This window comes from Emys orbicularis, chromosome 4 (assembly GCF_028017835.1).
Source record: "Emys orbicularis isolate rEmyOrb1 chromosome 4, rEmyOrb1.hap1, whole genome shotgun sequence".
In the NCBI taxonomy this organism is placed as follows: Eukaryota; Metazoa; Chordata; order Testudines; family Emydidae; genus Emys; species Emys orbicularis.
Window position 1 is genome coordinate 32171187 of NC_088686.1, and position 25858 is coordinate 32197044.

The window sequence follows — 25858 nt, forward strand, 5'->3', positions numbered from 1 at the left end:
TTGAGAGCTTTTGAAAAAATCTCATCCATAGAAAACACTGTGTTTAACTGAGGTTTGAGGGGGAAATTATATATTATATTTGCAATACAGTTTCATAAATTTTCAGAACAGAAGGTACCATTATTAGATCTACTCTGGCCATTTGTGTATCACAGGTAATTACATTTTGCTCCGTTACCTTCATTTTGAACCCAGTTACTTGAGTTAGACTAAAGCATGCCAGTACTCAAGAGACTAAACAGTGTGCCACAAGCAGAGAACAGAAGAGATTAAGATACCACCAATGCCTGAGGCCTCTGCAGTGGCAGGCAGTTGACTCTGTGAAATATGCCCAGATGATCCTAGCTGCTAGGAAGTAGATATAGTATGCGATCACAGAATACTATATTGCAGGGGTTGGCAACCTACGGCACGGGTGCCAAAGGTGGCACGTGAGCCGATTTTTAATAGCACGCTGCTGCCAGCCGAGGTCCCGGCCGCCGGCCCCGCTCAGCCCGCTGCTCTCCGACGGAGTTCCTCCAGGAAGGGCAGGCAGCTGCCGGACAGGGATTCTTTCCCGCGGGGCAGCGGAAAGGCACCTCGGTGATCTTGGATGTGAGTTCCGAAGCCCTTGCCCACGGGGCTCAGGGAGCACTGCGGGGACTGGGCTTTGGGAAGCAGCTGCGTTAGGGCTCCCAGATGCTGCATGAGCGGCTTGTGCGACTCTCTCCTGGCCCCTGGACTTTAAAGGGGGAGCCTGGACTGGTGCAAGGCACCGCGAGTCACAACTGGCCCCCCTCTTTGCATGGCCCTGCTGCCGCCTCATGCTCCCACTCTCCTCTCCCCTTCTCTGGCACTGCAACAGCCCAGGAGGGGGCAGTGTCCCCGGCACCCCTGAGCCGGCCGGGCAGCGGTGGGGTTGGACGGGCTTTAGCTTAGTACCATTTTCATTGAAAGTTAGTGAGATTTAGTCTCCTAAATCACTTTTGAAAATGAGATTTGGGCCTAAATCAGAGAGGCATTTTGAAAATTTTACCCTAAGTGCTAAAAGTTGCGTATGCAACCGTAACTCTATAACCCTCTCTGTATGTATTACAATATGGCAGGGGTCGGCAACCTTTCAGAAGTGGTGTGCCGAGTCTTCATTTATTCACTCTAATTTAAGGTTTGGCGTGCCAGTAATACATTTTAACGTTTTTAGAAGGTCTCTTTCTAGAAGTCTATAATATATAACTAAACTTTTGTTGTATGTAAAGTAAATAAGGTTTTTAAAATGTTTAAGAAGCTTAATTTAAAATGAAATTAAAATGCAGAGGCCCCTGGACCAGTGGCCAAGACCCGGGCAGTGTGAGTGCCACTGAAAATCAGCTCGCGTGCTGCCTTCGGCACACGTGCCATAGGTTGCCTACCCCTGCTCTAGTGTGTTTGCCGCTGCTCATAGCTTTGCTAAGCTTCAGCAGCATGAACGTTAATCAATCTTGACTGCTGCCATTAAGAACCTTGTGAGCAGCAGTGGAATTGATAAGAATCTAATCATTTTCATTTGGTTTTCAGCACTCGCCCCTTTCCCAACATCTTGGTGTTGGAATCTTCCTTTCCTCTCATATCATTCTTAAGCTACTGGGTATAGTTATTTTAAGGTCTCTGGTAAAATTTCCAGGCCCTGTTTGAGTGGATGATATGGATAGGAGAGAGTGATTGATCAGGGTAGTTTTTTTGTTTGTTTGTTTTTGTTTTTTAAATGTGATATTGAGACAGAGTCAGATAGAGAATGATTTTTTGGGGGAGGGGAGAGACCGAATAGAGGGGTGATAAACAGACAATATAATGTGGGGAGATTTGCGGATTGAGAGAGACAAGGAAAAGAGAAGACTGACAGATGACAACGTAAGATATACCACAATTGGAAAGAAAATCAAATGAACCTAGGAAAGAAAGTTGCATATAACAGCAAGAAAAGGACACATAGTCAGTTACATGTCACCTTGATTGATCGGTCCTTCAGCCCTCGTATAGATTGTGCCGATCACAACACGTCTTCCATTAGTTACACGTATTAAGTGGAAAGTTGATTAACACTGTTACAATTAAGTATCCTACACAACTGTATTTTCCCTTTTAAAATTACTCTTGGGGAAATTCTGTGCCAAAAAATTAAAAATTCTGTGCACAATATTTTAAAATTCTGCAAATTTATGCGTATATAATATCACACTAGTTTCAATTATTTTGGTAATTTATTTCAAAATATCTATCAAAGTATGTCTGTAATAATACAGACAAAAATAGATTTCCCAAGTGTTTGGTCTTTTTTTGACAAATTCCTTACTAGGCAAATTAATAGAGAACTTTGAGTAATACATCTAAACTACAATACAGAAACTTATTTCCCTCTCGCAGCAGTGCAACGGCTTGGGGCAGGGTGCTGTGCTGAACACAGCCGGCTGCTGGTCAGCTGCAGCTATCTGTTCTGGCACCACAGCGGCCTCTGGTGGGCAAAAGGTGGAACTGCAGCACTTTCGGGCAGAGTTTTTTTTCTGCACAGAAAATACAAAATTCTGTGCCGGACATAAATTCTGTCCATGCACAGTGGTATAAAATGCAGGAGGCATGGCTTTGGGGAGTTAATATTATGAGGGTTAGCTTCAGTATTGTCAAATAAACACATGGCATTATCTTACTTTTGTAGGAAGATGAAAAATTTCTGACAGAATTGTTTGCACAATTAACAGATGAAGCCACAGATGAGGAGAAAAGACAAGAATTGGTAAGCATTTGTAAAATATTCATGAAGTGACTATTCATTGTCTGAATTTTGTTAATCACTAGCTTGTTGTTTTCTACGTTTCAGGTAAACTTTCTCAAAGAGTTCTGTGCATTTTCTCAAACATTACAACCTCAAAACAGAGATGCTTTTTTCAAAACGTTGTCTAATATGGGTATACTGCCAGCACTAGAAGTCATCCTAGTAAGTTAATGCAATATGTATTTTTCTGAAATGACTCTTTGTAAATATTTGTTGTAACAGTTATATTTTTTTCATTTCAGAAAAGATAATTATTTAAAAAGTAGTTACAGCAACACTGCAGTGTCATGGCTTTCTGAAGTACTTTAGTGATTTGTTTTGTCTGAAAGGGATACTGTCATCTTGAAATTCAGTCCACTTAATTTTTTTTTTTTTTTTTTTTTTTTTTTTTTAAAGTAGTTTTAGGTAGTACATCACTAAGTCCCCCTAGCAGTTTTTGTGACTTTGCAATTTCCCCTCCAATCTTTCTTCCTTTTTCTGGTCTGTTTCTGTGTTCAAACTAAAACAGGGCTATGACCAATAAACCAGGGAAACTGTTAAACTGATTGCATACCAAGCTATCAATTAAACCAGAAAAAAAACGGTGGGGGGGAGCCCTCATCTCTTATATATGGTGACTTTAGTTATTACTTGTAACAGTAATAGTTAAGAATAATAATAAAAAATTCAGACAGAACTATGATTTCTGAAATTGCTTCTGCTCATTTAAAAAACTACTGTTATGCCTTTCAAGTACAACGATTTTTGTTCTTTAAAGTACTTAAACAGTTTTACTTGACTTTCCAGGGTATGGATGATGCACAAGTGCGAAGTGCAGCTACTGATATATTCTCATATTTGGTTGAGTACAATCCATCCATGGTACGAGAGTTTGTTATGCAGGAAGCTCAACAGAATGATGATGTAAGTAGGAGGTCCTCTACAGCTTTTTTAGAAGGTTCATATTTAGGTCTCTATTATTAGTGACTAAATCCTACTTTGAGTTTTCATTTGACAAATGTGGATTTGAAATAGTTTTCTAGAACCTTTCCTTTTAAAAAACAAACAAAACAAAACAAAACTATGGTTGGAAGGTTCTCTCTCGTACCCATCATGGTAGTATTTACAATAATAATATTAATCACAACACAATTATATAAACTACAGCTTACCCTATTTTATCTATTAATCTTTCATATTTGGAAAGGTGACCATATCTCCTCATTTGCATAGCCTTCTTGGACCCCAGTCCTGCAAACACCTAGTCATGTTCCTTAACTTTAAGTGTATGAGCAGTCCAATGGGGCCTGGGCACATTCTTAAGTACTTACAGGATTGGGGTGTTTAAACAAAAAGTAACTTTTCTACCCTGCCAGGTTGCTTATTGGAGTGCACCAATTGATGTGTACATTTTAGGGCTGTCAAGCGATTTAAAAAATTAATCACGATTAATCGCACTGTTAAACAATAATAGAATACCATTTATTTAAATATTTTTGGATGTTTTTTACATTTTCAAATATATTGATTTCAGTTACAACACAGAATATAAAGTGTACAGGGCTCACTTTATATTTATTTTTGATTACAAGTATTTGCACTGTAAAAAACAAAAGAAATAGTATTTTTCAATTCACCTAATACGAGTACTGTCGTGCAATCTCTTTATCATGAAAGTTGAACTTACAAATGTAGAATTATGTACAAAAAAAACCTGCATTCAAAAATAAAACAATGTCAAATTTTAGAGCCTGCAAGTCCACTCAGTCCTACTTCTTGTTCAGCCAGGCACTCAGACAAACAAGTTTGTTTACATTTTCAGGAGGCAATGCTACCCGCTTCTTGTTTACAATGTCACCTGAAAGTGAGATCAGGCATTCTCATGGCACTGTTGTAGCCGGCCTCACAAGATATTTACGTGCCAGATGCACTAAAGCTTCATGTGTCCTTTCATGCTTCAACCACCATTCCAGAGTACATGCGTGCATGTTGATGACAAAGGTTCTGCTCAATAACAATCCAAAGCAGTGCGGACCGACACATGTTCATTTTCATTATCTGAGTCAGATGCCATCAGCAGAAGGTTGATTTTCTTTTTTTGGTGGTTCGGGTTCTGTAGTTTCCACATCAGAGTGTTGCTCTTTTAAGACTTCTGAAAGCATGCTCCACACCTTGTCTCGCTCAGATTTTGGAAGGCACTTCAGATTCTTAAGCTTTGGGTCGAGTGCTGTAGCTATTTTTAGAAATCTCACATTGGTACCTTTTTTGCGTTTTGTCTAATCTGCAGTAAAAGTGCTCATTTTAAGAACAACATGTGCTGCATCATCATCCGAGACTGCTATAACATGAAATATATGGCAGAATGTGGGTAAAACAGAGCTGGGGACATAAATTCTCCCCCAAGGAGTTCAGTCACAAATTTAATTAACACATTATTTTTTAACGAGCATCATCAGCTTGGAAGGCATGTCCTTTGGAATGGTGGCCGAAGCATGAAGTGGCATACAAATGTTTAGCATATCCCGCACATAAATACCTTGCAATGCCAGCTACAAAAGTGCCATGCAAATGCCTCTTCTCACTTTCTGGTGACATTGTAAATAAGAGGGCAGCATTATTTCCTGTAAATGTAAATAAACTTGTTTGTCTTAGCAATTGGCTGAACAAGAAGTAGGACTGAGTGGACTTGTAGGTTCTGAAGTTTTACATTGTTTTGTTTTTGAGTGCACTTATGGAACACACACAAATATTTACATTTTGTAAGTTACACTTTCACAATAGAGATTGCACTACAGTACACGTATGAGGTGAATTGAGGAATACTATTTCTTTTGTTTAGCATTTTTACAGTGCAAATATTTGTAATAAAAATAATATACACTTTGATTTCAATTACAACACAGAATACAATTTTATATATATATATATATATATATATATATATATATATATATATATATATATATATATATATATATATATATATATATAAATATATATAAATATATATATATATATATATATATATATATATATAATGAAAATGTAGAAAAACATCCAAAATATTTAATAAATTTCAATTGGTATTCTATTGTTTAACAGTGCAATTAATCACGATTAATTTTTTGAGTTAATCATGTGAGTTAAGTGTGATTAATCGACAGCCTTAGTAAATTTTAAGCTTTTTGTTTACTTCCTTCATTTTTGTAATAAACCTCTTGCAACAACTGTCATTTTTAATATGCATCCAGAGATTTTTTTTTTTTTACTTGAAAAAATACATTAAAGAAACTTTGTTTTTGTAATGTATTTAGCAAGCCAAGTTCTCTAAAATACTTTGGATTATAGGATCAGAAATTTAGGGATGCAAGAGATGTCAGTTTCCAGAATTGTTAAGAAATGTGAAACAGTTCAATGTTTAATAGCACTTAAATGAATCCTTGAATGATATATTAGGAATTTGCTTGTACAATATAATAAACAGAAGCTCTTTAATTTAAGTAAGATAGTGTATTAGTGAACAGATATAGAATTGGGGCTGGACTAAAGTAACTGTAAAGCGCAAAGAAGGAAACTGAAAGCCATAGAAAGATGGAATTTTGAATAAAAAATGAACCCATAGCTGTTTAAAAATGTATTCTGGATCTAATATGCTTGGTATATATTTTTAGGTGCTTTATATACCTGTCTCCCATAATCTTTTTTGTGTTAGCTAAACAAATAAATAAATTGTACTACCTTTTATTTCCATGGTAATTTAAGATGATTCTGATCATAGCTCTATTTAATTTCTGTATTGGTGGCTTAAGACCGTAATAAATAGTGGGATAACTAAAATATTTTTAGTTCATATTTGGCCAGTTTAGTAGAAATATCCAGTGTTTCAAGTTACTTTTAAAACTTGTTTTGTTTCAGGAAATAGTTTACTTTCATATTGTACAGCTAATTTTGTTTCTGTATGGAAAACCTCCTACAAATATGGAAGACAAGTTATAAACTAAAGCCCTGATCCTGCTAACATAAATTTGCTTAATTTTACTTGTGAGTTGACCCTTTGTCTTCAGTTGACTACTCAGGTGTGTAAAAGTAAAGCATGTACATAAGTGTATGCAGAATCAGGGCCTTAACCCATTGACAGATGTCTCAATTTCCAGATGGTCCTGCTGTTGCTGGTAATAGGGCATGCAAGCACTAAGGGATTATATAAGAATGGAAATTTTTACTCTTGAACTCCTATTCTGCAAACATTTATGCATTTGAGTAACTTTACACATGTGAGTAATCCTGTTTAGTTCAGGAGTTCCGTGTGTTTGCAGAAATAGGGCCTTGCATTGTATTTTAAAAGGACACTCAGGTTAAAACTCCTAATTTCAAAAAAACAAATTCCATAATGCACATCATAAATTCAACTTAAGAATTTTAAGCATGTACCTTCTCACCATTTATGCTGTTTACCTTTTTTTGTATTTTCAGTTTAGACTAGTCTATTTTTTTATCCAACTTTTTTATTTATCTGCCATTTGTAGTTGCTCTGAAAGATTCTCATGGATGAGTATAGTGCATCAGTATTAGAGTTGCAAATAGAGTAGGTTTTCATGAGCATTTTTAAAAATACATTTCAAGGGTCTATTTCTTTTAGTCCTAAATTTTGTCCTAACATCTTTTATTTTACAAAATCTTAGTTTTGGGCCAAATTTGACCTGACAGTGTCCCTTTTGATTTTAGTTTTTCTTAGTCATAACTAATCTCTTCATTTTTATATCTTCTCTATTAGGATATTTTACTCATTAACCTCATCATAGAACACATGATTTGTGATACAGATCCTGAACTTGGAGGGGCAGTCCAACTCATGGGTCTCCTTCGTACTTTAGTTGATCCAGAAAACATGCTGGCCACAGCCAATGTAAGTGCATTCCCAAATTCAAGTATGGTTGGGGTTTTTTGTGTGTTAAAATGCTGTTGGTAATATAAGTGACTTTCATATTAAAATATTAATGATATATTTTTTTATCCTTTAGAAAACTGAAAAGACAGAATTCCTGGGTTTCTTCTATAAACATTGTATGCATGTTCTCACAGCTCCCTTACTGGCTAATACAACAGAGGAGAAGCCTAGCAAAGGTGAGACTACTGTGAATGTTGGCAGTCATGTCCAAGGCTATTGAATTGTAGTACATAGAATAGAATAACTGTCAAAGGATGTCTGAAACTCTGCATAATCAGAATAAGAGTATTTCAAAAGAGTTATGTCTGATTTGAACCAGAATGGTGACTCAGAGCCAGGTGAAAACATTGGAAGTATGCTTTTCAGTTACTCCTTTTGAAATGCATATATTCAACAAAGAAAAATAAAATATAATTTCGAACCAGCTTCCAGAAAATTTTGAAATTGTATTTTATTTTTCTTTGGGTCTCATATGTGCGTTTATAAGAGCCTGTACCTCAACTATGTTTCAAATCAACTAGTTTTACATTTTTTTAGACGAAGAAATCTGAGTTCAAATTTTCCATTTCTTTCTCTTGTTCTTTAACTTATCATTCTAATGGGTCCTTCAAGAATTTCATCTTTGATCTAGTGCTAGGTTGTAGTCTAGAAAGCTTTTTAAAAAACAAAAGCAAACAAAAAAAACCCTAACTTTTAAAATCTCTTACATGCCTTTTAACAAATTCCCTTAGGCTGGGTCCACATTAGAAACTTTTGCTGGTATAGTAATGTCAGTTAGGGATGACTTTTTGGTACAACATTTCTATACTGGCAAAAGCCCTAGTATAGATGCAGTTATGCGGGCATAGCAGGGCTTTTACTAGTCTGGTTTATTTTGCTCACCAAACTGGTATAAACTATACTGGCAAAAACACCTTTTTGTGGATATAATCTGTGTCTATAGTATAGGAGTGTTTGCTTGTGTAACAATCCTGGCAAAACTTTTCAGGTGTAGACTTGGGGTTTTGGTGAAAATACCAAATCACTCCAGGGATTGTATATTTGTTTTGTAAAGGTCTAAACGTGGCTTCCAGTTATTTACCTAAACTAGTTGCAGGAGAGCACAATGGCATTTAAGCATCTAGTGATCTGATTGCATCTGCAAATTTGGAGTCACTTTCTGAAAAGTAGGCCCTAAATATTCTTAAATTCATGTTCTTGTTAACATTTTGTTTTTTGTTTATAGATGATTTTCAGACAGCTCAGCTCTTGGCATTAATATTGGAATTGCTAACATTCTGTGTGGAACATCATACGTATCACATAAAGAACTATATTATTAACAAGGATATCCTACGGAGAGTACTAGTTCTCATGGCCTCAAAGCATGCTTTCTTGGCGTTATGTAAGTTTTGAATTATAGAGAATAAATTATTAGCTGTGTGAAGATTAATATTAATTCTTCGATTTGTATTTTACTGGAAGAAAAACACATTTACAGAAGCATGACAGTTACCAGTTCAGTACAAATATGCTACCTTTACAACTAGGTCTATATTTCTCATAGCAATTTGTTGATATGTTATTCCTAATGATGAGACAAGATGAAATTGAAAGAGGCTGTATTAATTAAACTAGCTAGGGAAACACGCCATAGGTTTTAAATAATACTTGCTTTAGAAACAATTTCAAAAGCATTTTTAATTGGACATCTGGATCTCTATCTATAATAAATGTAACATTTTAAAATACTGAGGATCTTCACTGTTGATGCATGTTCAGATGCTTCTCCTGAGCTAGTATTTAGAATCTAGTAACAGTACATTGGTCAAGATCAGCACTTTTTGGGTTTGTTGATAAGGGCATTAGTCCACACCAGAGATGTGTAAATTCTAGTGTGTTGCACATTAACTGGCCTGTTTTGACCCTGCTGGCATGTACTAAAAGTTCCTTAGCGTGCATTAACGTAGTCCCATTTAAAGCAGAATTATGTTAACACACATGAGAAAACTTTTAATGTGCATCAGCATGGTTCACGTTGGCTGGTTAGTATGTGACAACCTAGTGCACACTAGAATTAACACCTCTCTGGTGTGGAGTAATGCACCGTATAGACAGGACCTTTGTTTTGCTAATGATAGTACTTCATTCTGGAGAGAAAGCACTTCTGGTGGTAAATGTCAATGAGCTTTGCACAACCATGTAAAGAAAATTCATTTCATTGTCAAGACTAATGGTGTGAAGACCCTGAACAACAACTCCAAAAAGTTAAGTGACTAAGGGCTTGTCTTCACTACCCGCCCAGATCGGCGGGTAGAAATCGATCTCTCGGGATCGATTTATCGCGTCTCGTCGGGACGCGATAATCGATCCCCGAATCGACGCGTGTACTCCACCTGCCCAGGTAGGAGGAAGCGCCGTCGACGGGGGAGCCGCGGCGGTCGATTTGCTGCCGTCCTCACAGCGGGGTAAGTCGGATCAGATACGTCGAATTCAGCTATGCTATTCCCGTAGCTAAATTTGCGTATCTGAAATCGATTCCACCCCCCCACCCCCCGTAGTGTAGACGTAGCCTAATTGAGCAGTTGTTACTACGTTGCAAAAAGTTACTTGTAAATGTGAATAAAGAGTAGGATAGAAAGTTGAAAATTCGCAGGGAAATAAATAGCTTGGAGTGAGGAGAGCTTTTTGAGTGTTCCATTGAAAATCATTCTGGCAGAATCAAAGCCCTTCATCAATGACATTTCACACATGCATAGTTGGTCCATTTTCATCGCTTTTCACAAAACAATGGAGGGAAGGTTACCTGCATTAGCCCTGGTCTACAGTACAAACTTATGTCAGTATAACTACGTTGCTCAGAAGTGTAGAAAATCCCCATCCCTAGGCAATGGAGTTAGTGCTGTCTACACCAGGAGTTAGGTCAGTATATGTCGAGTTATAGCTACTGCCTCTCAGGGAGGTGGAGTGCCTGTGCTGACAGGAGAAGCTCTCCTGTTGGCATAAGTAGCGTATTCCCTAAGACTACAGTAGCGTAGCTGCACTGGTGCAGCGCTGTAAGTGTAGAGAAGCAAGCCCTCAGTTATGCACAGTAAGGTGCTGTGAGACCTCAAATGCTAAGGGAGTGCTGGAGTTCCTCAGAAGGGAGAGCCTTGAAGGAGATGTAAATAGATCAAGTCTCCACTGTGCGTTTGAAAGAGAGAGAAAATGCCATTTCTCATTTTAAAATAAAAGGTTTACATTTCAAAAACTAATACAAAAATAATGAAATAGATTCAAGACTCTCATTGGAAAATAGAAATTATGAGCAAAATTCTGATTGGAGGAAAATATGTTTAGAATTTGGTCATGAAAGTTTAGATGGCACAGGGAATACCAGTAGTTTATCTTTGACTTTTGATCACAAGTTAAATAAATTAAGTAGTCCCTGTCTAAATTCCAGTGGGTTTCTAAATCTCAAAAGCATAGCACAGTAAGGTTGACAGTGTCTGCTCCAAAATGATGATAAAATGATCACATCATAACCCAACTATGAATATTGTCAATGATTCCTGCATTGTTAAATGATTTTTCTTTTAAACTTGAACAGTTGTTTCAGTTACACACTAGTAGTGTAATTATGAAATGTGCCTAATTTACAGCATTCTATTTTGTTAAAGCATGTTCACTGAAAAGAGATGACCTATGAATTTAGGATTACTCTGAAGGATTTTTTCCCCCCAGTAATGTAAAATGTCATTACATTTCAGTTCTAGTTTCAAGAGCTACTGTAGATTTAATCCACAGGGTACTGGATATTTGAGTACGTAATCCATTACCAACAATGTAAAGCTCCGTGAGAGTTGGGATTGGGAGTATCCTTCTTGTGGTCAACTTGGAACAATTGCTGGGTTTTTTGCTTTTAAATGTAAAATATTAAAAATTCCTGGCTTTTTAACAACCATTTCTCTGTTTCAGGTGCCCTTCGTTTTAAGAGAAAGATAATTGGGTTGAAGGATGAATTCTACAACCGCTATATAATGAAAAGCTTTTTATTTGAACCTGTGGTCAAAGCATTTCTCAACAATGGATCCCGCTATAATCTGATGAACTCTGCTATAATAGAGATGTTTGAATTTATTAGGGTGGTGAGTACTGTCTTGAATTGACAATTTAATGTTTATAATACATCATGTATACTTCGAGTTAAATAGACTTTAATTTATGATACAATTATGGATGCCTACTTACTTCTGATGGTGTTCAAATGAAAGCATCATAATAACGTGACCACTAGAAATCCATAATTTAAGTAAGGTTTTGTATGTACCACTGTTTGAAAACACTGCCTTTGTTGTCAAAGCTCTACATTCAGTGGATGTATAGTGTTGAAGTTGCTCTCCATTGTGCCCAGACTTAAAAATGCAACCGCTGTATAAACTAACTCTGGATTTAATTATTTTTTTCTGGAAAATATTAAAGAATAGATGTGACTTGAAATTTCACACATGGACACACTAATTGTGTGCTCTGGTGCAACTATAGTAATACTAAAGAATATGGAGAAGTGTGTTAATCTAACTGGTATAAATATTGGCCCCCAAGATTTCTGGCTGGGCAATAAGGGACTAGTCAGTTCCCTCCAGAGAACTGTTCCCCCACCTGCCACCTTCACCCAGACCCTGGCAAGATGCTGTCTGGTTTTAAGATCCACAAGGGGGAAGTACAGCCTGACGTTGGGTTGGGGTAGGGGTCTGGAGGACATTCATCATTCCCCACTAGTCCTGTAGGAATTACTTGGGAAATGTAACATATCCTGGAGCTTTAATAACTCTCTGTGATGGGGATCATCCCACTTACATGGGGGGGCCCCAGGGTAGTCAAGGCCTGGGATAGTCATTGTTGGTAGCACAACTTCAGGGGAGTCAAATTTCCGGAAGTGGAGAGAGTGGTATTTGTGTTGAAGCTCCAGAGCCAGAGGACCCTCGCTTCCTACTGGTTCCTTAAAGTTCTGTAGGATTGGGAGCTGTCCCCGCAGCTCATTCTGTGGAGAAATAAACCTCTTTCCCCTTGTCTTCCCTCTGACATAGATATAATTTGTTTGTTTTCCTTTCTTTGTTGAGTAGTGATTATTTTCCCTCTCTAGAATAAACAACAAAGGTATTGACTTCCTTGTTTAGTTATTACAACAGATATAAGGAGACTGACTGACTTGTAAAAATATGTGTAAATTGCCATACAGAGATCTTAATTTTTTTTTTTAGAGTTGCTTTCATTGTTTTTGTACTGGCTTTGTAGACAGTTTTTTTTACTTAAAGTTTAGAAGAATTTATTAATACAAAACTGTTACTGTTCTCTTTTTATCAAATTATTAATCAGAAGTTAAGTACCAGATTTCAGCTACACTGGTATATACAATGTTTTTTTTTAATTAAATAAATTAGTATGCCTTACTTCGAAGGCATTTTATGAATATTGCATCTTTTCCATATCTTTCAGTTATATCCTGCTGTATTTTTATTACAGTAACAAAATAAATTAATTGTCTTGAAGAATTAAAAGGTCACTGTGTTTTTGATTGTACTTTTCTTATAGGAAGATATAAAATCATTAACCGCTCATGTAATTGAGAATTACTGGAAAGCATTGGAAGATGTAGATTATGTGCAGACATTCAAAGGATTGAAACTACGATTTGAACAACAAAGGGAAAGACAAGATAATCCCAAACTTGACAGGTAAATATACATTTAAATGTATTCATTAATACTTCCATGCTAAATTGTCTTTGAGGATATAGGCGTTTGGATTTCTGTGCACTAGCAGGGCAGCCATAAATAATTCAGACCCTTTGCTGTTTGCAGCTCAGGTCTTGCTGAACAGATCTGATTGATAGTGTGATTTCCAGATCTGTGTTGCTCAAACACTTGGTCAGTGTTCAACTGATATTTCTGAATTATTTATATTGTGGTTTGAACACATTGAGAACACATTTGAATGAAATTATGCATGTTACCCATTCTAGAAGTTTAAATTTCAGATAGAGTTGCCAACTTGGTAATATATAAAAACTGGACACTCCAGCGGGAGTGCCAGAACCTCCCCTATCCTCCCACTTCCCCCTGAGGCTCTGCCATGCCCCGCCTCTTTCCCCCCCAGGCCTTGCCCCTGCCCCACCTCTTCCTCCTGAGGCCCCACACCCCCACTTGCTCCTCTTTCCCCCTCCCCCTGTCGCATGCTGCTTTTCCACTCTGCATGGGTCAGGAGGGACTTACCTGCTAAGCCGGTGCTGGCAGCTGCAACTACCTGATGTAGGTAGGAGGCAGCGTTGGCTGAGTAGGGGCTGGCGTGGGTGATGACTCAGCACCTCCCAGTCTCTCCCACCTGCAGTAACTGAACTTTCGGTGTCCAGTCAGTAGATCTGACCGGACACCGTGAGGTCCCCTTTTCGACCGGCATCCAGCCACCCTAATTTCAGAACATGCTATGTTATTTTAATGTATATTTGACTTCATTCTGAGAGATTTCTTAACTCTGATATTTCAGTTTGAGTGTCGGAAAATTTAAACAAAGGAGCAGGATTACAGCGGATTTGTTTTAAAATGCCAGAACTGTGTTTAATAGAACTACCATGTTCTAGAGTGTGCTAGAATATACAGTATTTTGTGCTAATATGTTGTGTTAAATATTATTACTCTGAATTACTAGTATCTAATGCCTGGTAAGCTGAGCATTTCAATATACGTAAAACTCAAACCCTAGAGCTTTTATATTAACATGCGTGTGGGGGGGCGAACAAACATTCAGTCGTATCATAGATTTCACATCTGAGGAAGCTGTTTGTTGACAGTTATTCCCACATTTAAAGGCACCACATTATCTCTACTTAATTTATTGATTTGTCAGCATAGAAAAATCTGATTTAGAGGTGCATTCCCCTTAATTAAAAAAATAAACAAAATTCTCTCTTTGCCCCTATATGGCATTAGCCTAACACAGAAGAAATCCCTCTCTCCTATTCAGTTAGAAAAAAACAAAACACTAAGAGCTAAATTGTCCTTTGCGTTTAGCCCAGGCTAAGGGATAGCTCATAATTGTGCTGCCTCAGAGCAGCCCAAGGAAAGAATTATGGCCCTGAGAGGCACAGTTGGCCTAACTTTCCTCCTCCTATGCCTATAGTGGATATGGGGGCAGCCTTCCTATTCGGAGGCAGCATGGGAGGGGAATGTCTTGCTGTCATTTACATTCATTTGTGGTCTCGTAAGCCAGGCCACTAGCTGGCCCTAAGTGAAGCATGCAAAAATAGCAAAGATTCGATTATGTGGTTTAGTGCAAGAAGTACTTTGGTTAAGACAGGTCCGCAACTTGGGAAAGTGTGAGCTCCAGAATACTCACAAGGGTGTAGGACTTAGTTTGATTTAAGATGAAAACTTCTAAACTTATCAGAATTCTAAATTCAACAAAATTAAAAGTGGTACTGTACATACAGACACAGCAAGACCGCAGTATTGCCCGTCGCAAGTATTAAAATATGAGTCAGGCCACAAAAAACATGAGAGGTTGAAAACAAAACGTTTTGGATTCTTTTTATTTGCCTCCTGATTTTTGAGTGTAGAGGGCTCACGTTTTTAAGATTTTTCTCTGCACTCAGAAGCGGTAGAAACTTACTTTTTTTTTAGTGAAAGATGAATGTAATTTCCTGACTCCAGGAGCTGGACTTTAAAAAATACACTAACTTTCAGATTCACAATAAAATTGTGAGAGTTGACTATACTGACACCTTGTTCAGGACATCTGTTATAACATTTGTATAAATTGATTGAATTTTCATTTATCAATAAAGTATAATAATTTGCACTATAAGACGATAATACATTAAAAATGTCCTTTGTTTATTTTGGCAATTGTAGATTAGTATTATGACAATACTCCACAATTTGCTTGTACTAGACTATTCTTAGTAATTTAAGGCTTATAGCACCTTTGGAGAGAGTAGTGAAGTATGTGTGAATGTGCTTATTAGTGAGATTTTTACTGTGCTCTATACTAAAAAAATTTCTCTTGTTGGATTTCTTTATGTAGTCCACATGAAGTAAATAAATATACTTTAAAAAAAATATATTGATAGTTCTTTTATCACATTATTTTTGTCTATAAGCTCAAATTGTGTAAACCTATGCCGTGCTGGTTTATTCCAATATTTATGTAAACTTAAAGTGATACTTGAGTCTCAAAACCCTTAAAACCTACTTGTTCCACAGCATGCGCTCCATCTTGAGAAATCATAGATACCGGAGAGATGCAAGAACCCTAGAAGATGAGGAGGAAATGTGGTTTAATAGTGATGAAGATGATATGGAGGATGGCGAAGCAGTGGTGCCCCCCTCTGACAAAACTAAAAATGATGAAGATATCATGGACCCTATTAGTAAATTCATGGAAAGGAAAAAATGTAAGTGACTGGAAGGAGAATGGCCATGTATCTAGTTTAAATGAAAGGCTGGGCTTATTTTTAAGGAAGTATTATTTCTGCTATAGTCAAGGGTTTGCCTGTATTTTCATATAAAGCCTTATTTTTAGTTTTAGAACTTGCTACATGCAACTAAACTCAAACCATTTTAGGTTTTATTCATATCTATTTAAAGGCATAATAGTGCAAAAATAATGTTCTCTGAATAAATTTGCCTGTTTTTCTTAAAGGACTGAAATGAAAAAAATCCCAGCCGAATAATCAAGTTGTCCATCTGCTATTTGCTTAATTTATATCTAGTCAGCTTCTTTGTACATTCAACAAATAATATCACTGCAATAGTACACAATGGGGTCCTGGTCTGTGACAAGGGCTGCTAGGCATTACAGTAATACAAGTTACTATAAAAATATATTCATTTAACTCCTTCCACAAGGTACAAGTGAAGTTAGACTGATGTAACTTTTGTAGCAAAATATTAAACATTTCATAACTCACATTTATTTACAAAAGTCACTGGGGTATCACTCAAAAGTATATTTCTTTTCTACAGTGAAAGAGAGTGAAGAAAAGGAGGTCCTTCTGAAAACTAATCTTTCAGGTCGTCAGAGCCCAAGTTTCAAACTTTCCTTCTCTAGTGGTACAAAAACTAACCTTACCAGCCAGTCATCTGCAAGTAACTTGTCTGGCTCTCCAGGATCGCCAGGATCACCAGGATCGCCAGGATCACCGGGATCAGTTTCTAAAAGCACATCTCAGATGGCAGCTATTACTACCAAGGTATTTTTCAGCTGCCATTGGTCAAATTTTTATTCTAGCAGATTTAGAGCCCATCTGATCACCTACATAAAATTGAGTTATGTCCTTTGTACGTTTTCCTGGTCTCTAGCACTTTTGAAGAGCCTTGACCTAATATAAACAAAAGGAGTATTTAAATAAATTTTTGTGCACAAGTTTGTGCACAACTTTAAAAAAAAATCTTAAGTATGAAGTATTTTTTTAATGTATTCTCCATTTTCGTTTGCTTTTTATCGTCCACAATAAAAGTAATCTACATTCATTGGGTTGCATAGGAATACTGGGGGGGCAGAAATAGATTGCAGTTGAAAGAGTTAATGGAAATATTACCAAATTTTGCTGCACACCAACATATGTCCCTAGCAGTAATTCTTACAGCCGTGTCGAGAATCCTACAGCAATTTTATTAGCTGTGGCCATATATTCTTGGAGACAGTTGCTGTATGCCACAACACACATGTGATTATTAAAATTTTGCTTCGAAAGAAATTTCAGCTTTTTTTTCAATTGACTGTCAGTTTTCAGGTGCAGCACACTAAACTAATAAAAAAAATCATTAAAAAGGATTATCAGTACTTGTTTGAAATATCCAGAAGGAGCATATTAAAACTCCAACAACACTATATTTGTAAATGCAGTTAAATATAATTTTAGGACAAAATGTAGTTAACGCTTGTGTATTATCAAAATCGGTTTTCACAGTGGGAAAAGAATATATGGAGAGCAGAATTTCATGGTAATAGAAACCAACTAAGAAAACCAGAACCGATTGTAGTACTGAATTCTTCCATTTCTGAAAAGTTGCTTGGATCTTTCTCTAGTCATGTGTTCTCTCAGAAGCCTGGAAATGAAGCCATATCATCAGTTTTTAAAAGTCTGGATGCTTTTTCTTCACCCCCAATCTCATTTTTGTTCTGTCTTACTAAAAGTTTTCTTCTACCAGTCATAGTATACCTGCAGCAGGGAATCCTGATTGGAAAGAGAACTAATGTGAGATTCCCTTAAAAACGTGTCCGAGTTCTTCTGTAGGGAAGAGGGGGGTGGCAGATTTGTCCCACCCATGGAAGAAGCAGTAGATCAGGTATTCATGGAATTTAACTCTGTCTCCAACAGATTCCCTATCCACGTGGAGGCTTTTGTTCCCTCACCAGCCTCTGGTAGCCCTGCTGCTCTCCCTAGCAGCAGAGCAGAGTTAAAACTCAGACACCTTTAGGACGTTCCTTACATTAGTTGCTCTTCAGAACAGAGGGGATTCCACTAAAACATTAATACAGGGATTGCACATCTCCCTACCCCTCTGCATGCATGGGTCACTGAGTATGTGGAGGAATATGGGAGAGTAGGATAGTGCCACAAAGGAAGCTAATGGTTCTGTTCTGGAATAACATTATCTACATGTAGAAAACTCCCCTTTGTGTACAGATATTCGGGGAATGATACTGCCCCCCTTTTTTTTTTTTTTTTAGTATTCTATAAATTAGTTTTTGTTTTATAACTCACAAGCTGAAAAACCAAATCAAAAGTGAACCTTAACTACAATATTTAGTTAGTTGACAGTTTCCTGATCCTGACAACCCCTCTTCCTCGATCCCCACCCCCCCAAGCAATAAATCTAGCTGTAGATATGGTCTTGCATTTGAATTGTTAGACTGTTTTAAATGTCAAATGGTCCACAGTACTATGAAAAGATTATATTTACACTACTATTGTGCAATTTGTTGGGTTACCTGTTAATGCAATGCAACAATGGTCTTTCTGTATAAGGTATCTTCCTCCTAATTTAATACAATAGTATGTCTGTGGATTCTGAACATTTTTCTCTAAAAATGCTGTTATCACTTTATTCTTCTATACACCCATTAGAAATAACATTGGAATTAGGTTTTCTAGTAACATTTATTTGCTCACATTGTTTTATATAGATAATTTATATACAGTGTTATGCTGTATAAAATACAACTGTATATTGTGTGTGTATATTGTATACAATATACTTGTTGCATTTATGCCTCAGTATGCAATGGCCAAAATTTTCTAACTTGGATGTCTAAAGTTAGGCACCTAAACAAGGGGCTTGATCTTCAGAGATGCCCACAACTCTTTGTAGTCATGTGTTGACTAAATTCCAGAAATTGGAAAATATTGTAGTAAGTGGGAGTTGTGGGTGCTTACCACCTCCTAAGATCAAGTCACATATTTAAGTGCCTAAATATAGATGTAGGTGCCTAACCATAGGCATCTGAATTAGAACGTTTTGGTCAGTATGTTCAGTGTAGATGAGTTAATGTTACTAGAGATACTTCTAATTTTGAATTTCCTAAAATTGTTTAAATTTTGTAACCTTCACATCATATTAATATAGCTACTTTGCATATAATAAACATATATTTAAAATTACAATTACTACTTTTAAATTAGTGTTAGTAAAAAGAGACCATATTATAAAATTATCCTAATTGATAATTCAATTTGAAGGATGTTCCATATTGTCTCTGAAGTTCTGCCAGATCGCTCATTGCTGCAGTCCAGTCAACTATCCTAGGTAAAGGAAATTTCCATCTTTGTACAGATAGAGCTGCAATGACAATTTTTTGCCAAGTAGTTTGCATTTTCTTTAATTTCTACCCAAATTATCCCCATAGGTAGGATTGTTTGGAGGGGTAGATTGTTTTTTTTTGTTTGTTTGTTTTTGTTTTTTGGACTTATTGTAATCAGCACTTCCAAAAGACATTGCTTTTGTGCATGTTGGAGTTGGTTTTTTTTTACAAAACTTCAGACTTATCAATGTTCTTGTGGTAATAACATTTTCTAGTATCTCTGCGATTGAGCAATATTTGGTTCATTTTTGTGTACGTCTTAATTATTTGTATTTCTTCACAGGGAGGCCTAGTGGGGCTTGTAGATTATCCTGATGATGATGAAGAGGATGATGAAGATGAAGATAAGGAAGAAACTGTACCTTTGTCAAAGAAAGCAAAACTTGAGTCGTCATAATGGCAACCATCTAATATCAATTCCAGTTGGGGAAGGGAAAAAAAACTACTAATTTTTCAAATTAAAAATAATAATACACAACAAAGCAGCAATCTTTTGTGAATTACTGTGTGTGACACAGTTCAACCTATACAAATGGATTTCTGCTAATCAAGTGCCAATTCAAAGGAGCAGAAGAAGGGGAAAATATTACATTTAGGGGGAAGACTTATGCCTTTGAGCTCTCCAGCTTGGACCACACATTGCCCTTTTCTCAGGGAAGGAAATGGAAAAAATAAAAAGCCAACAGGGCAGGAGTTTTGTTCATGGAACTCTGGATTGGCTGGTCAGTTACTACAATCAGAATATGCTTTCTTGGACAATGTATGAGACTTTTGAAGAAAAGGCTGTCTTGCCATAATTCTTCACTAAGAATGCCAGCAGTTTCTTTGTATAAAGAGACCTGCCTTTGAAATCATACATTCTGAACATTTTAGTCAAGCTGCAACAGGTTTTAAAAACCTCTATGGGGGAGGGCCTGAATATAAAGTTTCCTCTTTTTTTATCTGTTCCCTTTTGCCCTTTAAACTGCAGAATTTTTTTGGAGGTGGGGGATTTATCTGTCCCTTCTTGATTAAAGATTGAGTGGAATTCTAGATGTGGTCACTTTTTGTGTCATAATTTTATTTTATTTTATTTTATTTTGCCCCCTGAGTGTATGCTTAGTTGTTGAGTATATATTTGGGACCATTAAAAATTTTTTGATGTAATATAATCTCACTGTTGTGCTGGTACCTGTTTCACCCTGTGTAATTTTGTTCTGCATCACAAATCTTAATATGTGTAGGATTTTATGGAAGATGGTATAGTTTTTATTGAAAAAAATGATTCTTGCCACAATGTGCATACAAAAGCAATACTATTTTGTGACTAAATATTTTCTATTAAACTTTACATCAGCAACTGTCTTGAGAAACGATTCAGGGAAATAGGGTGGAATTTAAAAAAAAAAAAGTTGAAGAAACCTATAAAGATGAAATTAGTATTCCAAAGAGATTTTGAAATATCATAACTGGGAACAGTGATGGTATACTTACGAATCAAAATGGATGATGGATGATTTAGGAGCACCAATATATTGACACATTTGACTTATGAAAATAAAAAAAGAAATAATTAAAGGTGAAGGAAAATCTGCATTAGTGGTATTTTTTAAACATCTGACTCCCTTTGGAATACCAGTTTTAGTCATGTTATAAAGATGGTTCCAGGATTATTCACTTACCAGAATACCTTCCGTTGAGATCTATTCTGATACCTGGCTGGAAAACAGTAATAAAACTCAGTAACCAATAATAAGAGTATCTTGTTAGTTAGAAATTAGTTTCATTCTTTTCCAAGCAAAAGATGAATGAGAAGTCGATTGCCCTCTGCTCATTCACATCACCAGACTGTCACAAGTACAAGTACGCCATTTTATAGTGGGATAATGATCAATGGGGATCCAGGATTTGACCATAGATAGCAGCTTAGCTTTTAGTGTCTGTAGGTGGAATGTTGCATGGAAACTGACACGTTGCCTGTAAGGTGCCTACAAAAAATACTTTGTAGAAGCATTTGAGCTTCATCTTTATTAATACATATGTAATTGCACAGTAATTCCAGATTTAAATGAGAAAACACAGTGAGGGAAAAAAGTGAATTGGTTACTCTAGCATACAACGTGAGTTAATCTTTCTTTGTATTAACTACCTTTTCCTCAACAAGTTACTTCTCACATCAGTTTTTCAGGTCCATTGTTATTTTATAAGTTATATTCATAGTGTATGGTTGTGACATACCAGGATACAATCCAGACTAATGAGCAGCTGTGTGACCCCTGTCCTGCAACCATGGGTGCATTACAATTCCTTGCTGAAGTAGCTCCCATCTGGGCCACAAACAGCGTCCAGCCACACTTGGGTTACACTTTGGCTATCACTAGCCTTGGTTATTCTGCAGGATGACTGAAACAGTCCTAGATTTTCCCCCAGAACTGTGTCCTGTACTGCCTAGCTCTCTCCTGGACAGTATATGTATTTTAAGGAAACATGCCAGCTTATTGTTTCAAATAGTTATTCAGACACTTCAGTTTAACCACAGTTTTATCTAATCCAGTGTAAAATAATAAATATGAGCAACTGCAAACCTGGAATTGGCCAGATTGGAGAAAGAAGCAAAGGACAAAGAACATGAATACTAAGAGTGGCACCTGAGATGAGAATGAAGGAGCAGGAAGCTGCCCACTGGTGAGCCATGGAGCTGAAGGAAAAAGAAACAGCTGCCCAAAAACAAGCCTGAGAAGCTGAAATAGAGAGAAACAGCTGCCCGCAAGGGAGCCATGGAGCTGAAAGAGCAAGAGGCCCAAGAAAAGGAGAAGGAGCAGAAATATAATCTGGACTTGATGGGGAAAAAACATGGACACATCCCAGAGTCACCAGCCTCTCCCTCAATTTAAGGAACCCTCAGCTGAGACAGTTGTGTTCTACATACAAGGAATTGGACTGCATTGAAGAATACCTTACCACTTTTGAAAGGCATTGTAAGGCACCCGAGGTTGCAGGGCAGGAGTGACACAGCTACTAATTAGTCTGGATACGTCACAATGGTGTTCTGTAAAAGGACAATTATCAATTAATTTTGTACTGATGAAAGGTGTTAACCCAAAAATGAAGTAATCTGTCACTAACCGAACAGGTACAACCCACAGTTGAAGTGTGAGTTTCCCCACATTGCCTTGCTGAAGTGGCTCAGTGGAGGGATTTATCTTTATGGATGGGGGGGGATACTTCAGTCCATGTTGTTGGGGTTTTTTTTAATTTATCTGATCTGAAAGTCTGGCTAGCTGTAAGCCAGTCCTGGAAATGTTATTGCTTGAAGACTATCGACTGTTTCACCATTATGATAGGTTAAGCTGTACCAACTAACTGGAAATGTGAGACACACAATTGATGGTCATTGGACAACAATTTGAAAACCAATGGCTTGGTATCTCTCTGGATGTGCCACTAAAGAAGGGCAGCCATCCAGGCAGGAACAGGTGCCACTGTTCATCAGCAAAGGGCCTAAGAAGATTCTTGGTATCTAATTGTTTTCATGCTACTGCTTGCTAGCAGTAGCAAGTGCTGCTTCTTTGAGAAGAGGCAGCAGTGTATTTCACTTAGCTGTGTGCACACCCATCGCACTAGAGCCAGAGAATTTTGCCTAGCAGTACCTGTAGAGGGTCGGCGCTTGCATCTCATGGCCATCGTCCCTCCCCTCGCTATATGAGGTGGTGCCACCCTGACCCCTCCCTCAGTTCCTTCTTACCACCTGTTGATGGAGTCTGAGCTCTGGGTGGTCTTAACTGCACAACCTCTCACTATTTTAGTGTCTCTCTTTGTAGTTGTATATAGTTAGTAGTACCCTTAGTGTTATATTAGTGTTAGTTGTATTTAATTAAGTATTCCTCTGTGATGCCCTCACCGAGGTTTAAATATTGCTCATCATGTGGGGAAGCAATCCCCAACAATCCCGATACATGATGCATGCTGTGCTTGGGCAAGGCCCATGTCAAGGAGCGGTGTTCAATTTGTTGATCAACAGACTCATGGCTAGGGACCTTTGCCTAAAGCAGCACCTATTCAAACAGACCATGCAGCCTGCTTCTGCACTGAGGCCACCTTTGTCTCTGTAGTTTTAACCTTCCACAACAGTTTGTGTGTACCTGAGGCTCTTAGGCCACATGTCCACTTGCACACAGGTGGTTGCGCCTTTGTCTTCAAATATAGCTCAGGACTGTTTAACATCCAACCCTGCACACTCTGGACAGGTTGGTCTGCCTCCCTCCGTTGATCCTGGACTCCTTGCAATGGTGGAAGGTTCAGAGGACTGTATGTTGAGGCGTGCCCTTTGCGCCAGCCCTTACCAACCAGGACTGTTGTCATCAATACCTCCCTGGTAGGTTAGGGAGCACATCTGGAGTCGCTGAATGTTCCCAGCCTGTGATTGGAGCAGGAAGTGCAACTGTATATCACTGACCTGGAGTTTCAGGCCATCTACAATGCCTGTCTCACTTTCCTAGACCTCATCAAGGGTTCAGTAGTTCACATACTTACATCACGGTGGTATTGTTAGTATTATGGGGACAGGCAAGGGGGAAGCACACTTCAATGCTCTGACAAGAGGTGATCAGGTTGTGGCAGTTCTGCATCAACGAGAGTATCACTCTGATAGCCAATCACTTGTCCTGGGTCCAGAATCATCTTGTGGACAATCTCAGGAATTTTGCCCTGGACCACAAGTGGTCTCTGAAGTTCAGTGTTCTGAGAGTCCTCTTTGCAGCGTGGGGCATCCCGACAATTGACCTGTTCGCTACAAGGGATAATAGGAAATGCCATCTGTTCTGCTTTCAAGGGGGCTCTAGTCCAGGTTCCCTGACTGACTCCTTCCACCTCAGCTGGCAATCGATTCCCTGTATGATTTTCCTCCAATCCTGATCATTCCACAGGTCATCTTGCTCAAGCTGAAAGCAGATGAGGCCAAGCTCATCCTCATTGCCCTGGCATGGCTGTGGCAGTGCTGGTTTTCCAAACTTCTTGCACTAACGATTCAGCCTCTTGTATCCTTTCCTCTCCATCCTGACCTGCTTACTCAGAATCATGGTCATACTTTATATCCCACGCTCAGCTCCCTGCATCTCACAGCATGGCTGCTCATTGGTTGAATGAGGAGGAAGAGCAATGTTCAGCAGCTGTTTGACAGGTCCTACTCAGTAGGATAAAACTCTCCACCAGGGTGGCCTATTGGGCAGAGTGGAAGTGTTTTTCAATATGGTCGTTGACCCGCGGAGTTTTCATAGATTCTAGGACTGGAAGGGACCTCGAGAGGTCATCGAGTCCAGTCCCCTACCCTCATGGCAGGACCAAATACTGTTTAGACCATCCCTGATAGACATTTATCTAACCTACTCTTAAATATCTCCAGAGATGGAGATTCCACAACCTCCCTAGGCAATTAGCATTCAGACGATGCTGGCTGGTATCCAAGTCCTCTTGAAGTATTTGCTGCATCTTCAGTCATCGGGCCTTACACTTAGCTCATTGAGGGTGCATCTAGCAATCTCAGCCTTTCATCCACCCATTCATGGATGATCACTATTTTCCAATGCTCTGGTGACATTGACCTTAATGCTTGTCTTAGTGGCTTCCCCCCCCACACACACACACACCAAGCTGCATTCCTCTCCAGAGGAGCAGCGTCTTCACATGCTGGATGTCAGATAATGTCTGGCTTTTTATCTGGATGGGACTAAACCCTTTCAGGCTTCGCCTTGTTTGTTTGTATCATATGCAGGTCATATGAAGGGACAAGCAAGCTCCTTACAGACTATCTCTAAGTGGATCACTTCCTGCTTCAAGACTGCATACAAAACAGGAACTGGCCAATGGGAGTGCGGAGCCGGTGCTTGGGGCAGGGGCAGCGGCAGCGCGTGGAACCCCATGGCCCACCGCCTAGGAGCCGGACCTGCTGCTGGCTGCTTCCAGGGCGCAGCACAGTGTCAGAACAGGTAGGGACTAGCCTGCCTTAGCCGGGCGGCAGCGCTGACAGGACTTTTAATGGTCCGGTCGGTGGTGCTGACCAGAGCCGCCGCAACCTAGTGCCTTACATTCCGCGACCCAGTACTCGGTCACAAGCCGCAGTTTGAAAACTACTGGTCTAAGGCACTGCTGAACATCAGTAGTCAGTCTCCTTTACTCTGTGCTGGGAGATGTGTGAAAAAACACTTTGGCATGGGAACAAGCTGGCAAAATATCGGGGTGGAGGGAAACTGGCTTTTTGAAAAGCAGTGTAAAACAATGTTGATGAAACTACAACTGGCAGAGGGATAATTATGCATCATGGTTGTGGCTTTATTCTGAAACTTGAC

General features: G+C 38.3%; 1 protein-coding gene across 4 annotated transcripts in view; it reads left to right on the top strand.

Moving 5' to 3' along the window:
• Positions 1-20682, top strand: part of PPP4R3A (protein phosphatase 4 regulatory subunit 3A) — a 69372-nt gene extending 48690 nt beyond the window's left edge. The window contains exons 5-15 of one of the 4 annotated variants that reach the window (XM_065402543.1): positions 2669-2746; positions 2831-2947; positions 3572-3688; positions 7539-7670; positions 7786-7888; positions 8938-9096; positions 11649-11818; positions 13266-13408; positions 15932-16122; positions 16694-16920; positions 19819-20682. In XM_065402543.1, coding sequence (XP_065258615.1) covers positions 2669-2746; positions 2831-2947; positions 3572-3688; positions 7539-7670; positions 7786-7888; positions 8938-9096; positions 11649-11818; positions 13266-13408; positions 15932-16122; positions 16694-16920; positions 19819-19932 — 1551 coding nt within the window. In that variant the 3' untranslated portion in view covers positions 19933-20682. Of the gene's footprint in view, positions 1-2668; positions 2747-2830; positions 2948-3571; positions 3689-7538; positions 7671-7785; positions 7889-8937; positions 9097-11648; positions 11819-13265; positions 13409-15931; positions 16123-16693; positions 16921-19413; positions 19482-19818 lie in introns of those variants that run through there. The other 3 variants (XM_065402544.1, XM_065402545.1, XM_065402547.1) reach the window with 3 other exon arrangements.
• Positions 20683-25858: the final 5176 nt, after the last annotated feature.